Source organism: Aphelocoma coerulescens (assembly GCF_041296385.1).
Source record: "Aphelocoma coerulescens isolate FSJ_1873_10779 chromosome Z unlocalized genomic scaffold, UR_Acoe_1.0 ChrZ, whole genome shotgun sequence".
Classification (NCBI taxonomy): Eukaryota; Metazoa; Chordata; class Aves; order Passeriformes; family Corvidae; genus Aphelocoma; species Aphelocoma coerulescens.
In genome coordinates, this window is record NW_027184085.1 from 48,155,688 (window position 1) to 48,173,278 (window position 17,591).

The 17,591-nt window shown below is 43.9% G+C and overlaps 1 protein-coding gene across 2 annotated transcripts in view; it reads right to left on the minus strand.

The window, feature by feature from the left end:
- ELP1 (elongator acetyltransferase complex subunit 1) overlaps nucleotides 1–17,591 on the minus strand; it is a 38,306-nt gene that overhangs the window by 7,369 nt on the left and 13,346 nt on the right. For both annotated transcript variants that reach the window (XM_069002517.1, XM_069002516.1), the window contains exons 15-35: nucleotides 17,296–17,399; nucleotides 16,420–16,473; nucleotides 16,218–16,323; nucleotides 15,419–15,534; nucleotides 14,618–14,691; nucleotides 13,929–14,007; nucleotides 13,579–13,658; nucleotides 12,591–12,731; nucleotides 11,410–11,495; nucleotides 10,191–10,339; nucleotides 9,225–9,348; nucleotides 8,693–8,790; nucleotides 7,343–7,544; nucleotides 6,307–6,368; nucleotides 5,722–5,784; nucleotides 5,542–5,602; nucleotides 4,638–4,751; nucleotides 3,874–3,985; nucleotides 2,617–2,744; nucleotides 2,061–2,215; nucleotides 1,005–1,083 (exon numbers count right to left, since the gene is read on the minus strand). In XM_069002517.1, the coding sequence (XP_068858618.1) occupies nucleotides 1,005–1,083; nucleotides 2,061–2,215; nucleotides 2,617–2,744; nucleotides 3,874–3,985; nucleotides 4,638–4,751; nucleotides 5,542–5,602; nucleotides 5,722–5,784; nucleotides 6,307–6,368; nucleotides 7,343–7,544; nucleotides 8,693–8,790; nucleotides 9,225–9,348; nucleotides 10,191–10,339; nucleotides 11,410–11,495; nucleotides 12,591–12,731; nucleotides 13,579–13,658; nucleotides 13,929–14,007; nucleotides 14,618–14,691; nucleotides 15,419–15,534; nucleotides 16,218–16,323; nucleotides 16,420–16,473; nucleotides 17,296–17,399 (2,187 nt within the window). The remainder of the gene's footprint in view (nucleotides 1–1,004; nucleotides 1,084–2,060; nucleotides 2,216–2,616; nucleotides 2,745–3,873; nucleotides 3,986–4,637; nucleotides 4,752–5,541; nucleotides 5,603–5,721; nucleotides 5,785–6,306; nucleotides 6,369–7,342; nucleotides 7,545–8,692; nucleotides 8,791–9,224; nucleotides 9,349–10,190; nucleotides 10,340–11,409; nucleotides 11,496–12,590; nucleotides 12,732–13,578; nucleotides 13,659–13,928; nucleotides 14,008–14,617; nucleotides 14,692–15,418; nucleotides 15,535–16,217; nucleotides 16,324–16,419; nucleotides 16,474–17,295; nucleotides 17,400–17,591) is intronic.

Genomic DNA, 17,591 nt, shown 5'->3' on the forward strand with positions numbered 1-17,591 from the left:
ACAGAACAAGTGTCAGAACAGGGGGTAACAGCAATATAGTTCCTTCAAGAGCTGTCAACTACTCTGTTCACTTTTCTTACATCAAAGGATGCTGAGAGAGCTCTTGACATCTATAATTTCCCTGAACTGACTGATCACCAGCCTGCACAAAAGAGTGTCCTCAGAACACCTGCTTACACCAGGAAACCTCTGGGCACACCAAGTCCCCTCTCAATTGTTAAGTGTTACTGTTCAGAACAAGGAGGCACAGGCACAAAGCCACAACCCCATTAGTGGCACAAAGCAGAACTCAAATCATTCACCTGTCACTGGCCCATCATGCACCACAGTGACCTGGCTCCGTTTGGTGTGAAAAAGAGGCACAAGGCTTTTTCTGAAGCCAGCCCTGGCAAGTGGCAATAGGCAGGTTTATCTATAGATTCAATTGAGGATTTCCCCAGGCAATTCTGGGACTAGGAGGGAAAGAGAACGCAGGACTAGTGGGCAGAGGGAAGACTGGGGAGTTGGGACCACCCTTTGCCAGGTCTCTCAGCCCCTAATTTTGTATTCACTGTAAGGACTTCAAGATGGCAAAGCAACATGACAGATTGTAGCCTGACCTGGTCAAGAGCCTGGCCTGACTGCCAAAGCCAGAGAGAAAAATTCAGCAGGTAAGTTACAAGAAGAATTATCTAACACATTCCTTAAGAAATCAGATTTTCAGTTTCCTCACAACAGATTGACATTACACACACAGGAAGCCAGGAGCAGTTGAGACATTTTAGCACAGGAGACAGTTTTAAACTGAGGCAGTTTTAGCACAGGAATTCAGAGCAAAATAAACTTTGTTGAGAAAGCTGCTCATTTGCCACAAGGCAGGATGGTACACCATGAAGAAAAGCAAGGAACCACCACAGCTGAGTAACTGGTACAAGTGTTGGCAGGTAGCAGTGCTTGGAGAGCCTCAAAGCTCACTAACCTCCCTGACATTTTACATCCAAACCTAACTCAGAGCCTCAACTAACCTTGTACAACAGGAGACACCATCCTCTTCTGCTGATATGCAGCCATAATGCTGTTTGCAGTTGAACTGGGTCCTAGGACCTGTAAGAAGCAATAGCCATGTTCCAACCTGAACAAAGCAAAGCACAAACAGGGATATTCTCAAAAGGAAACTCTGCTATTGTTCTCCAAAACCAGGAGACCTCACAGTACAAAGTGAAAGGAATGTGTGATCAAAGCCCAGTAATGTCTCAGAAAAGTTAACACAGAGGAAGGAAGGGAGAACTCCTTTCACACAGCTTCTCAGGACACAGAACTCTTCTCCCAGCACCTACTTCTTCACAGCACCATAAATGTAATGATTCAGCAGGACTGATTCCCTTACAGCACCATCAATATTTGAAGTTCATTTGGGAGTCTCTGTTCCCTGTCACACAGAACAATTTTAATCTGTCTTTAAGAGTCCTGCTATCAACAGTTAGGGAGAAGATACTGGGGGACATCTTGTGTTCACCATAAATGCTCAGAAACAACTTATTAGAAATAAAGACTTTTTTAACTCTGGAAGGGAACTAACTGAAGTCCTTGTGATTTCCTTATTCTGCATTAAGCTGAAGCTTAGAAGCCTGACATAACCCCTTCTTTTGGTAATATATACCTTATGATATATGGTTCAGACTAAATTGACCAGTCCCAGGCTGGACAACAACTACTCTAGTACACTTCTACCATTAGGCCTAGAAAAGAAGAGAGTGTTTCCATATTCTAGAAATTGCTTAAGATGGAGCTTACAAAAACAAGTCACCACTAGTACAAGGCAACACAAGCCTCAGGAGACTTCACCATATCCAGTGTGGCATTCAGTGCAAGGCACACAGTAGGCTAAACATGTTGTACACATCTACAGTCTACTGACTCAGCAGGTCCTGCATGGAATGTCTACTGAACCTCTAACAGAAAAAAAACCCAGATTTTGAAAGCCATGGAAAGATTCTGGGCTCTCTGCTGAGAAGGCAAAATACTGCTAAACACTTGATACTGTCTAGGGAGTGTGACAGGTATTGCAGATGAGCACAGACCAGGCTGACAGAGCTCTGTTGCAGGTCTGGAGTCCAGATTTCTGGGACTGAGGTCTCCATCAACTGCAAAACCTCTTCCAGGACTTGCTGCAGTGCCCCAGCTTGCTCATCATAACCAAAGAGCACAAGCTGCTTCAGAAGGATGTGTATCTCTCCTGCAGGAGGGAACAGAAGCACAAGCAATAAATAGCAATTAACACAGGTATACTAAATAAACAGTTGCACTTTTTTGCTATCAGCACACAGGAAGGAGAGCAGAACTCAGAACTGGTTCTGTTCCTACTGAGCCCCTACAGTATTCAAGAACAAAAGACAAAATCCGTAGTGCCACTGAGAAGGCCTCTTTTCTCTGCTCCCAAACTTCAAATGCAGAGAGCTCACACATTATTCTGAGCACAGAGGCAGATGAACTAAACCAAGGTCCAACACAGATGGCTGTATGGACCAGGCAGCTTTTCTCCCCAGCACACAGAGTAAGAACAAGAGGGGGCACACTACCTTAGCTGTCCTCATCCTCACAAGCTGCAGCATGGATTAAGATCACCAACTGTCCTACCTTTCACAGTCTCAACAGCACAAACACTCTCTCCCAGGACTTCCAGAAGGGCAATATCCTCAAAAGGACTCCCCTCCTTCAGGCTGTATCTCTTACGCTCCGCCTTGCGTCGGTTCTTTGAGGATCGCCTGAAAAGAGCGTGTTCAATTACAGTGTGCACAACAAAATTAACTACTAACAGGGTAAGTATGAAGGAACATCAACAGTGCGCATCACACCTGTCACTCAAGTGCTTGCTCTCTTCAGTGACAGAGGACTGCATGTAACCTTAAGCACTGTGACAATGTTTTCAGTGCTACTCAACCCTTATCCTTTGTGGTCTGAAACACAAGACAGGAGTCAGGCTGTTTCTCTGCTCCAAAAAAGACTGCTCCATGTTCCAGCAAGGTTAAAGCATGTCTACAACACAAAGCAGGAGCTGCTCCAAGCACAAAGCAGTAGTCTCTATCAGGCAAAGCTGACATTCACTTAAAACACGGGTGGCTGGGGTTTGTGCTTGGCTGTGAACATTTTAATTTCTGCCATCTCCAGAGCCTGCTCAGCTCCTACCCATGATCACAGGAAAGCAACTTCATTCATAGGCCAGACCTACTTGCATGATGTTCCCAAGTGATCCACACACTCTGACGCTGAATACTAAGTGCATTCTCTTTCTGTTTACATCCGGTCCACAAAAAAAAAAGTGTCTAAAAAGTCCACATTTTTCCCACAACTGTATTCCACAGTTCAGCCAGGGAATTCAGAAGTGGTCCCACAGACTACACCAGCCTGTTACACACCCCACCCCACACTGCAGCTCATATTCTTGAGAGCACTCAGTGCAGACAACCACTGTGGGAAGACATTGGTATGAGATTTAGTAGCAACCCCCACACACCAAGTGCAAAACCTGGGCCAAAGAACAAGAGACATGCGCACATGCTGTTAATATTTGAGAGGCTCTGCCTGTATTCTGTGTCTAGCTCTCTACAGCCAGCTATTCTGGCCACATGCCCAACACCCAGGGAGCCAGAACCCACCCAGAGTCTGTGTTCACAGCTCCTCTGCCGGGCACTCAGTTCCTGTTGCACTAGTAGCTTCTGGCATTTTCTGCTCTTTCCCTTCCAATGAGAGTTAAAATAACCATGAAATGCCTGTAATTAAAGCAGATCCAAGGCACACACAGCTGCAAGGAGGAGCATGCCAAGCATGAGCAAGCTGACCTCCTGAATGCTGATGCCAGAACAGTCACTACCTGATTTGAAGGCAGATACCTACGCTGATATTCTTGAATTGCTGTGTGAGTATTTGCTGTTCATGTCACTGGCTGTCACAACACTGCTGGTTTCAGAGAAAAGCTCCAATTCTGGGCAATTTGGCACTTCATAATCTGCAAAACATGGTCACAACTGTCACAGTGTGGAAAAAGGTCAGAGTTATTTCAAGCTTTCTCTCTGGTTGATCTGTGTTGCTTGCTGGGCAGATTTATTCTACCTGCTGGTGTTCTGGAGCCTTGTGGCTCCCAACCCCACTGAGCCAGCACACAAGAAGAAACAGTAATTGTGAGACACTGTTCCTCTGCCCTGGTGGGGATCATGACACTGAACAGCAACATCAGAGGGATGACAATCTCAGTGCAGCAGAGCTGCACTAGGACACAGCAGTCTGCTTTTGGAAAAATTCCCTGAGCCTATGTGAGCTGGCAGGTGAATATGCCCATAGATATTTGGCACAAAGGATATGCTGAGCACTATCTCACCCAGCCAAGATGGTACTGTGGAGACAATGCTGTGTCATTTTGAAGAGCTTTCAGGTGCAGTTTCATTCCAGGAAAGCTGTGACCCAAGGTAGAGGTGAAAATACAGAATAACCACACTCCAAGTACGGAGTGAGGAGGGGTTGAGAAGGGTGCTGTTTCACTGCTGTAGGTTCCACTGGAGTTAGAGGAGAGCACAGCTCCATCAGAGAAAACAGAAACCACAGACACAAATATGATCACAGCTACTTATGCAGGAGAAAGTCATATGCACTTCAATACCAACCCTGCAGGTTCTCACAGGCCTTCTCCTTCAGCTCTCGGACCACTTGCAGGCGACTCTTATGGCGAAGAAATGCCGTTTTCTGGGAATCTAGGAAGATCAGCTGGCTTTTCTGAGCTGCTCATTAAGAAAATCAAAACATAAACATTTTTTGCAAGAGAAACAGAAAAGCATATTTTACGCAAGCACAGTCCTTCAACAAGCTCAGAAATCAGGTGCAAAGCACACAAAAGGACTCACGTGGAAGGAAATTCAAAGCTTATAAGACAGGAGCCCACCAAGCAAGATACACCTGGATGTGGAGTGAGTTAACCTGCCAGACAAATATCTTCTAGAACAAGAGTCTTGTTTCTGATGCAGTAAGAACAGAAAGTTCTATGGCTAAGTCTCTTTCCATTAATTAGGTTTAAATTAAAGAAAAAAAATCCCTCAACTCATCAAGCATGAAAAGGAAGAACAAGGAATAGTAACAAAAATCCTTCCTGTGTGGAAGGGAGAATACAGCTATCAAATAATTTTTTATTTCCAAAAACTACTCATCAAAGCTTACAGGACAGCTAGCCATTTTCCTGATCCATAGGTCTGCTGCCACATGTGCTCTGGAATGAGGACTGTCCTGCTTGTTATGGACATGCAGACACAGACCCCTTTGCAGCTTTTGACTGTGAGGTCTGGAAAAGCTCCAAAGGAGCCTGACTAAGCTAAAAAGATACCATGACACTGCAGGGCTTCAAGATGCATCAAGGAGAGCCAAATGCAGGTAACTGAGCAGCATCAATTAGATGGAAGCAAAGTATCCTTCCATACACTTTCCAATACTGGAATGCTGTGACTTCCCACAGACCCAGCAAAGATCTTCTTTAGCCTCTATAGCACAGAAAAGTCTTAGATTCTTGCACAGATTCACCTTCCAAAATAGCAGGTTTCAAGTTGGTCTCCAAGATATCCAGTCTACCATACTTGTGAATCTGGATCAAGGAAAAGAAAAGAAGGTATCATTTAAGGATCTAACCCAGATCACATCCCTCTGTTTTTGCCCTCTAAAGATATCTTACCACTTCTGTTCTTACGATTTGAAGTATCTTACCAGTCTTAAAGCCTCTTCCCAAAGAGCCCCTTCTAAGAGCAGGAGAACAGCCTCCTCATAGTCCTAGAAGGAAAAGAGCAACCATGGGCTGCTGCTGATGTTAGTAATACACATTGAGGTAGAAGCTATTCAGATGGGTATTTCTATGCAGCAGTACCACAGTCAAGAGAGGACAACACTACTATGCCAGCTACTTTGATCTGTTGACATAAAAAACCAAACAAGCAAACAAAAACCACAAACCAACCCAGTGAAACTATGTTACTTCTCCCACACTAAGGGGAAATCCCTCTGGAACTCTCTTCCTTATTCCAGCCCTGATGTTTCAGCTGAGACAAAAGCTTTTCATACCAAAGCACGGGCAGCTTCACAAGTGGAAAAACTCAGGGACACCACATTTATCCCCAACCTGCTCACTGCATCACCCGGACCTGCTCTGCCCTCCCCAAGAGGGCCCATGGCATGGACTGTTTTGCTGTCAGCATGCATGGAGCCACAGGTGGCGCAGAAGAGAGGAAACATGGATGGTGTATCTGTTTGACAGAGGGCATTACTGGGACACAGGCAGGAGGGTGACTACATTACCTGAGTGTACTGCTCCAGGAGCATGGCTGCCTCTGCATGCTTCCTCTGTTCAACCAGTTTTCCTACCAGAAAAAGTGGAGTTTCAGCTTTTCAGAAACAGCTGGATTTTGTGCCACAAAAATACAAAGTAGAGGAAAATCCCACTCACTAAGACACTTTCTATCTGCTCACGCATGTACTCAATTGCTAAATTACAACTGTGATTTAAAAGGGGCACCATGTAAAAGCATTAAAGGCATGAAGGATTTAAATCATATTAAGTGACAGGAAAAGCAAATACTGGAGTATCCAACTCTGGAAGACTAGCCTTCCAGAAGCCATACTCCCTCTGTGTTAAGTAGCCCTTCACAAACTCCACCTCTGAGTAAGGCTGAATTCAGGACAATGCTCCATTTCTCTTGCTGAAATAGGTGAAATTTCTCTTGTTGAAATATTTACCAGGTCCACCCACAACACATCTCAGGTCTGATATGTGCTAGTGAGCACAAATTCTGTGACCAGCTATCTTTTTCTCCTTAGGACAGCACACAGCTTTACATGTAGCAGCTGGTCCTAGCTGCTAGCTAGCTTCAAGGAGAAAACAACATGCAGCTCCAAATTATCCAACAGCCTTTAAGGTCAGTGAATAGGCACAGCACTTGCACCAATTAATGCCTAGAGGCCTCAGTAATGTCAGACACTTCAGTGCATGTCCATTCCTTGAGGTTAACCAACGAGGCAATTTGGAAGAGCAGTCTGGCAACCAGCTGCAAGGGGACAATGCAAGAAGCAGTCAGCACTGGACAGCCAAGGCCACAGCTTGCTTGGCAGCTCCTGTGTTGCCTACCAATTCAGCTTCAGCATCTTTTGGTTCCTTTGGGAAACAAAGGTCATGTCCAAATGCAGAAATCCTTGGGGAAACATTGGATCTTTGTTCTCACTTAAGAAAAATGCTGCTGAATACTGAGGTTTCATTGAATTTTAGGAAAAACCAAAGTGAACCATAAATAACAGCAGCCACTCCTGCTCTGCACACTTCCATCTCTTCAAGGCCTACCTGCCATGCTCCGTGCCAGGCTAGACAGCTTATCCTTTGTGTAGCCAAGCCGTGATGCCATGCACAGGGCTTGCTGCCAGCTGCCACTGCTCTGAAAAGCACCAAGTGCTTTTGCAAAGATGCCAGCACGAGCAAATATCAATGCAGCCTCTTCATACAGCTGCTTCTGAATCAAGCACTCCCCATATGCATCACTGATATCCTGAAAGAAAGGGGAAAAAAAATTAAAAAAAATTACTAACATCAGTAGCAGTCCTCCATTAGTAAAAATTAAGGTCTCATCAACAAAAGCCTACTACCCAACTTCTCCAAGGAATTTCTAGGCACAAAGTTTCTACCCCATTTCAAACTGTATCAAGCTAAGGGCTGATGATCAGCACACGGAGACACTTCACAGAGCTACAGCAAGTGACACAGGGAGGTACCTAACTCTCCAAACCAAATGCTGGGTAAATTAGATACTGCAGGAAACCAGACCCTTCCTCCCCACCCACACGAACAGCTTTCGTTAGAATGTCTCTCTGAACCAACTTACTTTAGGAAACAGTGGCTCAAGGGAACATGCGAGCCCTGTAGCTCTATAGGCACAGGCTACTCAAAGCTCACTGTCTCCATGAAGAAGGAGCAAGTGGATTTGACTGGAAGGATACAGGGGGAATAATAAAACACTCCCAAAGAGTCATTCAGAAACAGACTTCCCTCATGAGTAAAGACTCCTTTCTGTTTTCACTGTGTTGCAAACAGATCGATTTTCTCTATTTCCCCTCTCACTCAACTCCTCCTTGTACAAAGGCTTGTGTGTTGTGTATTTACAATATCTACATTAGATTAAATGCATTTACATTTTATCTCAACCTTGGACAAGCTAACGTTCTTCAGTAATACTGAAACCAATAAGGGACACTAGGTACTAGGAAACAGCACATCTAAAAGCATCCAAGCTCTCCAGCACTTTTCAGAATACTTTAAGGATAACAAATTGTTCCCACACAATCTGCAAGCCACACAGAGGTCAAGACAGGAAGAAGTCTTTCTGAGGTTATGGGAGTTATTCAGCACACTCCAAGATAGTGCAGCAGAAGAAACAGGACTTCCAGGTGCTCTCTGAGTCACAGGACTGAAGGAATAACAACCATTGATGATCAGGCCCACAGGGTTAGTGCTGAGAGTCATTCCAGCTCTTATCTCAGAGGAGGGTCTCAGACAACACTGCAATAGCAATGACCTACAGAACTTGAACACCAGAAACTGCGGCTTCATTCCTGCCCTCATGCAAGGTGCTGAGGGTATCCAAACACATGCATAAGGGAATAAAAAGCTTTGACACTGCACTGTTACGAGCTTACGCACCTTGTACTCCTGAGTGCTAGAAGGGTACAGCTTCAAGGCCTCAGAATACAGATTCTGATCCTTCACCAAGTTCAGGAATTCAGAGAAGTGTTCAGGACCTGCAGAAATAATTTAGTTTTTTTAAAAATAAACGAGAAGGTACATGGCCCTCCCAGCTCCCAGACAGTCTGGGTTCACACCACCAAGAAGCAACTAGACGTGTGTGGGTGGAAGAGCACCTGTTCTACTACTGTAAAATCAAGGCATTCACTTCTTTGAGGTTTGCTCTGCTTTTGCCAGAGATATTAACCAAGGAAAAATTATTTAAACAGGAACAACATGAGACTTCATGTGCTTCATGACCACAGAGCAGTAAACATTTCTTTCTCCCTGCACCAAGCTACAGTACAAAAAGCACGTAGTAGAAGATCACCAGACATTACCAGACGGGAAGATAGTCTTGCACAATCCTTCTCTTTCTTCAGCTATTTCCCCCCAGAGCATCTCCAAAATGGAAATGTTACACTGCAGAAATCCTCCTTAGGACACCTACCACATTTGCTGAGGTGGCCAAGAGCTTTTGTGTATCTCTTCAAGTGTCTGTCTATTGTGTATCGCTGATAATTGGTTTCCATTTTCTGGAGGGCATTTAAGAAGGGCAAGTATTCCTTTGGGTCCTGCAAAGAACAATAAAAACTGCAGTTGAGCTAATCTGCTAAAATCCTTATTTGCACCCATCTTCACCAACACACAGTCCCATTTTGAAAATATATGATAATATGCCAAAAAAAGGCTTTTTCCAAATGTAAGCCATCTTGAAAAATCAATTTGTGCATATACTGTTGCCAGAAATTACTAACTTAAATTACCAGGCTCCCACATGGACTTCAGCAGTATCTAAAGGCTGGTAACACTTAAAATTCAAGCCTATGTGTCATATCAAATGCTGTTTTCAATTATCTGTGATTACGTATAAATTTGCAGCCATATCAACTTCCCCACACCAAAGGTCATAAAACCCATTAACATGAATAGGGTGTTCTAACTGATGGGCAGCAGAATTTGCTGTAACATTAGGAAACTCAGAAGATGCAGATGGGCATTTCAGTTCAGAGACTTCACATTAAACCCACATGAAGACACATGCTATTATCATGGGCACCACTACACAAGCAAGAATCAAGAGCACAGAACTGAGACTGGAAGGCATGCACTCACAATGCTCCAGATACTAGTGCCTCCCTTCCCCAGAACTACTTCGCCTTGCTGCTCTAAAAAAGCACTGTTTCACCTTGAACACTAATAAATTTCCAAAGCTGTGCTCAGGAAGTACCAAAGGATGCAGAGACATGACATCTTCCCAGCATCATCCCAAGCACACACAAGGCTTCTGAGCAACTGGAATCCTGCCTGGGTAGAGAGCCATTACTAAGAAAACATGCATGCTGATCTGCAGACTCCAAAGAACCTTTGAGAAAGTAAAAAAATAAGTTTCTTAGCTGGAACTATAAGCCAAGACCTTTTGAGACTTCTCTGCCACCATGACGACTAAATCAAAGTCGTACGTCCCCAAGGAATAATCATACAATTCATTGACATCCACAAGGAAAAGCAGGTACTTCAGTGCTTCTTCTGCACTCACAGCTTGGACATCTGGCGTAATGCTTTCTGCAACAAGGTAAAGAGGCATATGGTCTGTTACACCACCAGCAGTGGAACCTGCTGTGAGGAAAGGATGCATCATCAAGCACAACCCTGACATCAGAGAGGGACCATCAGACTAACAGCTTGTTCTATCTTGCAGAAGGGTTACTTTGCCTTTACTGGGCAACTTCAAGGACCATCCCAAGCATAGCACTGAGCGTGCAACTGTGACAAGCTAGAAGCATCAGCACAGAATAAAGGCAAAGTTTGCTAGCTTGAGACACCACAATCCAGAATAAGAACTTCCTATTCCGTGCTGGGAGAAGTAGAGCTCCAACTGGAAAGTGAAAACAGGTCCAACTCTGGGGTATCTGCCAGCAAACTTAGGTAAAAGGGTGAGCTGAGGGTGTATCTTAACTGATATGCTGCTGTATCTAAACACACAGCTAGTTTCAAGTACATTTCTGTTTTCTGGCTTGCTCCATAAACAAGTCACCTTAAAATAATTTTCTTGGTGAACCATGCTAACAATCAAAGTTTTGAGGAACACATTCAGCGCAGTAGCTCAGGGTGTAGCTGCAGTGAAAGCTGCAGGTTGAGCTCTGGGTGGTGAGTTCCAGTGTGAACTGCCAACCCCTTGCATAACAAAGGGGACAGAGACCTGTGAGACACTGAGACACAGCAGGAGCTGAGGACCTCCACATTTTTGCAGGGATAGACTATGAAGGTATAGAAGTTCTCAGAGGCCCAGGGGTTCCTTCATTCAGGGTCTCTTCTCAGAGGCACCAGGTGGACCTCTATTTTGTTACTTAGTTATTGTGCCAAGACTAAGTTATATTAAGGCTGGAGATGTCTGAGACTCTGCTGTGGGAAAGAAACCTGGGGTTGAGCTGGTAAGGAATCCTGGTCTGAGTGTGGGGGGTGGTCCCAGCTCCAGTGGTGCGAACGTGACTGCCAGTGTGGCTCCTGGATGGTCAGACAGGGAAGCTTCCTCCTTAACAGCTTTTTTTTTTTTCCCAGACAGCAAAGTTTCCTTAACACAAAGCCCCTGCAAACCACCCATTTTCAAAACTTTTGAGTTCCTGATACAAAACCTCGAAGATCATGGACCTTCTGGAGAGCAATTTCCAATTCTGGAGGACTCTTCTTTACATGTGCTGTCAGTATCGATAGGCAGTACCTGAAGAAAAGAGAAGTGGTGAATGAAAAAGTGAGAAGGCAGAAACACAGCTTATTCCTTTTTTAGCAGTTTGTGGAAGTTCTAGTTTATGTCTTAGTAGACAAAAAAAAAACAACCAAAAAAACTGCTCAGGTACTTTGATTCTCCTAAAGGAAGGCAGCAAACATGGGAAAAGAACAGAATAGATCAGAAAGGTTTTTCTACTCAGCATGTCTTCCCAGACATGTCACAAAGCTGGAGATGAGTTTTGAGTAAAATGAGCTTCATTACCATGCCAGCCAGCATGAAGAGGACATCTCTCTCTCTGACATTTCAGATAGCTGGACACAGTTTTCCAAATGAAATTTGCCATGAAAATAGCTTTTTTTTTATAAAAGGAAAGTTTTCGAGGGTGTTATTTATACTTTCATACAATTCACAGTTACTGCTTCAAAATAGGTTTCCCAGCCAAGCAGACACTTTATTTTCTGAAACTGTTTGCTAGGAAGTGTCTAAATTCTCAGGGCTCAGCAGCTACCCACCACCTGTCACTCCTCTCTCCACTGTTAAATATTAAGCTGCCAATAGTTTAGCAACATTTCACCAGGCACTGTTACTATCCTATTTTCCTAGCTTTTATCCTTGTCTGGTGTTAATTCATCCAAGGAGGACTGTTACCAAAAAGGTAATCAATCAGGAACACGGAGCTGATCATTTACACAGTAATTCAGTGTCAAATGGAACAGCTGATACCTTTCCAAAGGGCCAGCTGCTTCAGTCAGCAACTCAACAAGAAGAAAATCTTGCTCACGTCTCCACCTGCACACAGACTGATCCTAAATTGAGGGTATATCCCAAACCTTTATAAGCATCCTGCATCTATTATTTTAATTCTGATAGTAAAATGTTGGTATGCTATCTGTGGAATTATTAGATGTTTCCAGGACAGCATCCTCAGCAGAAGCAAGGCATGGTTTAGCTAGTTTTGTGAAGCACAAGCTCACCTCAGAGAACCTAGAGCAAATTAACTGATGTGAAGGACAGCTTCACTTCCTGCCAATGACTTATTAGAAATCTCTCTAATGGTTTCTTCACCTACAGTAACAAAGTGCTCACTTTTGAGGGTCAATGTGTTCCATGGCAGCTCTCATCACGTCACATATGAGGTTTACTTTTTTCTGATCAGGATGCTGGCGTGGCTCGGTATTGCTGCTACGATTCAGAGATGGGTACATACTCTTCGTGAAATCTTCTTCTCTAGATAAAAACAGGTAATATGAATAAGAGCACTGTCCATCACGTAGCCCAGAACAACGACAATAAGGTTAAGGAACTCAAATGCATCCATAAAATAACTACTCATCAGCTGCCACACTAACAGAAAGCTCTCCAAAATCTCTGTCAGTCCCAACTGATTGCCAACCAAGAGAGACATTAAAAAAACACCCCTAAAACTGGTCAAACAACTACTTCAGTAGCACAAAAAAATAAGGAAGGCAAGATTTACAAGATACAGCTGTCTTCTACTAAATCCACTGTGGATTTATCCACTGAATAATTCAGAAAAATAAGCCATTTGCTATTATTTCTGGTCAGGTTAAAACTGAAAATCAAACCAAACACCTAAGTGATAGCACCACTTCCTACACAATTATTTACTTTAGCAAGCTTTAGAAGTCCTGAAATTACCATCATCATAAAGCTTCCTCATTGAGCCTTTAAGAAAGAAGTCAGGGGACTTGATTTGAGGATCCAAGCAAGTATCTTGGCCTCAGACTCTAGATATGGAGTGCCATCTTCCTCCTCTTTATAAGGGAACAAAATTTTCTCTGTTCTCATTTACTGCTCTACAGCAAACCAGCAGAAAAGTCTAAGTACTCAGATAACGCACTAATTAGTTGCCGCAAAAATCTAATGGCTGCCTGTAAGCTGGAATTCCCAACAAGATACACTATCCCTGAAACTATTAAGCTTACTCAAGCCTTTATGACTCAGCATGCCAGATTTCTGATTCCTTCCACCCACATCAAAGAGTTGCCAATGTTTTGACAAAATAATTTACCATCGATTACATGCATGCTTCCATTTGCAGACTTATACTCACTTCAGTTCTGTGAAAAACAAGTTGATGTAATTTACAGAATCTATCTGCCTGATAAAGGTTTCTGTGTTTTCCAGAAATACCTGAAATGAACAAGAATATTACCACTGTTATTCTAAACACTAAGAACATGTACATCAAGTACAACAGTAAATTCAGAGACCTTGTCTGAAAGTACAGGATGAAATGCTAAATTGGATCTGTCTGCATGATTATGTTACAGTACAGAACAGCCATCACTGCTGAAAGCAGAATCAAAGCACCACCTACACTTTTGAGCCCACTGTTCAGTGGTGATGGATTCCAGGGTAGATTAGTATGGCGAACAACACAAGAGAATTGGGGAGACTTGCCTTGGGATTGTGGTCATAGAGAAGATTTAGGTTGATTCGCAGCTTCCTCATACACTGAAAAGCTTCCCTGAACATAAGCCTGGAGGAATGAGTCAAGTGGGACAGTTTATATAGTGGATGAGATGCAATACCCGCAAATAAAGGCAAGTGACCAGAGCTAAGCAGAACCAGGTGGAAGAGAACAGCCTACACAATAAGCTGTGTAGACTGCCTTCCAGAAAAATGTGCAAGGTCAATACTGTTCACTGCTGCCCCCTGCAGTGGGACACACCACCACGCAAGGTTGATGAAGCAATACAGAATTTAAATTATTTTTATTTCCATTAAAAGAGAGTGTTACACTTTGGATCAATTTCCCTTTCAGAAAATTTAACTGTAAATGAATTCAGTAAAAAATGGAAAACAGCTAGCTTAATCCTGAAGTGACTGAGATGTCTGGAGAATGGAGCAGATGAAGATTTCTCCCACCCACACAATCTCAGCACACATAGTAAGCCCTTCAATGGGGAAGTGAGAAGCACCTGGCACCGCTGAAAGCTAGACTTTTAGGTGGTCACCCCAGAAACAGTTTTGTTCCCTCTAACACGGGCAATTCCTCTTAGTTTAGCTTCCCTCTCTTTTCCAGGTCAGTCAACCTCTAACAATTCAAACTGGTGGAGGGAAGACAAGAATACACCAGTGCCATCTACCTGTCCAGCCACTTCCGAATCTGGGCAAGAACCAGAGCATGGTGATGAATGGTCTCCAAATTTCCTCTTGGCATCTGTAACACAAGATCCACACAATTACTTACTTGTAGTTACTCTGCCTACGTTGTAGACAAAGTGGCCAATTTCTTAGGCCTGTCTGCTACTTGCAAGCACATGGGCCTCTTTGCTCACTCGAGGACATGCAATTTCAACAACTGTGGAAAAACATCTGGAAATATATTTTCTCAGTTCAGAAACATTCCTTCCTCAGAAGGCTGGACTCTACCCAACCAAGCATGACCCGGAGCAATCCTATCAAGTTTTCATGTTAGTCCTGCTCTGAGGAGGATGTTGGGCTCCACACTTCCAAAACTGCCTCTCAAACTACATCATTCTCCATTCTGTGAATCTCTGCCAGTTCTGAAGAGCGAGCTCAGCAAAAAACTAAGTGCCAAGGCTAAGGGAGGGCTGCTGGTAAGTACTAGGAAGTGAGTCTTGAGATTCATGGTGAGAAACCACAATACGTAGCACTGCACTACCTCAGCCATTAGGAACTTGAATAGTCCTTCCCAGTTCTGCACGTATCTCTCTGCCTATACTGAACCTAACTCCCACTGGCATGCTCAAAATCCCTCTGCATCCAGCTGGGCAGCTGGAGATTTGTGAGGTGGTGTGCTGCAGCACTAGAGGACATCAGCTTTGTAGCACTGCACACATTTTGCAGGATGGCCAGCTACCCACTGTGACAGGCCCCTGCACACCCTGAAAGCAGATGCCACCAGACATGGGCAGAGCACTGACCTGCAGCACCACCTTTGTGTCCTGGGGAACAACGGTGACGATACGTGAGCCTCGCTCCACCTTGCGCAGGGTCTCACTGTTGGGTGCAGTAGCACTGCTCAGGCCAGCCTGGAGGGCTGAAGACAACATTTATCAGCACACATGGCACATGCAGCAGAGTGCCCCAGTAAGGACCTCCTATGTTGCAGGAGCCCAGCAACATTGTACTAGACCAACCAAGCCACCAATACAGCAGTGATCTTCAGCAATTCCTGTCAGGATGAGAACTTGCTCAGTGCTAGCCACTGTTGTACCTGTACACAAAGCAGAGGTGTGTCCTCTGTACAACAGGATGACAGAGCTCAACAGACCAGGCAAGAGTAGCACTAAAATGTGTAGAGGACCAGTAAGTTGTCATTCTGCCTCTACCAAGGTCATCACACTTCTCGTAGCCAGACACCACCAGAAACTCTTTCTACAGTGATCCCCTCTCTACCGCACACCCTCAAATAGCACAGACTACTTCTTTTGGACATGGAGGGAAGGGAGGGAATGCAGGGCTAGGCTATTGAAAACAGTGTAAGGGTCAACTACAGCACAAATTCTCTTTCCTGCAAAAAGCATGTGATATATAGTCAGTTCCTTGAGCTCCTTGCTTTTTGGTAGGTTTCTGAAAGCAGCTCTCTTATTCTCGTCTCTTTAACAGTTCCTTTGAGGAACCCAAATACAGCAGGTTTGGATGTGAAAAATGGGGACATCTTGTGCTTCCAAGACAAATGCTATGAGTTACCAGCAGCAGGCAGCCATTGCTGATATTTACCTTTCACTGATAAGTTCTTGAAGCAGAAGCACTGACAGGTGTGGGAGTTGGTTGTCACCAACAAAAACTCATTGTATGTTGTGAATGATGTGATGTTAGAAGCAACCTGTAAAAAATGAAGTTTATCACAGTTTAGACCAGAATAGGAAAGCTGCCTTTGGCAGAGGAAAAGGGGATGGAGTGAGGAGCAAAAGCTTTGTACCTCAATATCATTAACAAAAAACCGGCATCGATCTGTGAGGCCCAAGATCACCTCCTGTAATAAAAATGATGACAACTATGAGCTATCATCATCAAAACCTCCAGTATTTCACAATACTGATAAGCTGATTGAAGTTACCTTACAATTAGGTACCAAGTACCTCATGTGAATTACTTAGAGAAGCTGGACAGCAAGTCATCCAACCTCTCTTCCCGGAGTGCTTAAACTTAAGCATCTTTAAACACTGCTGGCTGAAAATCCAGCTTGGCCTACCCTGTAACTGCACAGTCACAAAATGGAAGCAGAAGCCACACTAGAAATCTAGGTTTTTCTATTCAGCAACACTTGGTCTAGGATACCAGAGGAAAAGGACCACTACAGAGCAGAGCAAAGCAGGTTCTTACAGCTGGATGCACACTGAAGGACGGAAACCTCTCAAATATCAGCAAAACATCTAGTCATTCTTTAAGCTGTTGTAACTATCAAGAAACCATCTCCAATAGGAAAAACCAGTAGTAGGAGATCGGCAGTAACTCAGTGCAGCCATACTGGCTAATAGGTTAAGTTCATATAAAACAAAGCAAAATGGTCCTTTCAAAAAGAGCACAGCAGTAACTGCTAGAAATTTCCAATATGAAATTTCTCACTCTTTAATGAAATTACTCATTATATTCATAGAATGGGGTGACTGGGTGTTAACTGCAATCACCAGAAATGCTCTAGAAGGCAAGAGAAGATAAGCTCTCAGCTCTGCATAGGACCTTATGAAGAACATCACGAACAAGTATCATTGGGCCCTGGGCAAAGGACTATGGTGTACTTTTGACACAGAGAACAACTGAGTAGGGAATTTAATCTGCTCACACTCTCACTTACTTCACCACTGATCCTCGTGATGGAAGTCTGCACACAACGGTAGGGGAACTGAACAGCAGAGCCACTGCTGCTCTGCCAGGGCTCAAGGACTGGAGTAGAAGCCTCTAAGGAGCAAAGAAGATCTAATTGTTTTCCAACCAATCAAAAACGCAGACATTAAAACATATCTCAAGAAAACTAGAACTGGGAATAAGCTACACTATCTGACAGAGGGGAGGAATGCTGCCACAGAAGTCCAGGATGCAGTGGACAAGAAGGTGGTAACTTCTAGAGGCTCAGTAGTGCCTTTATTCCAC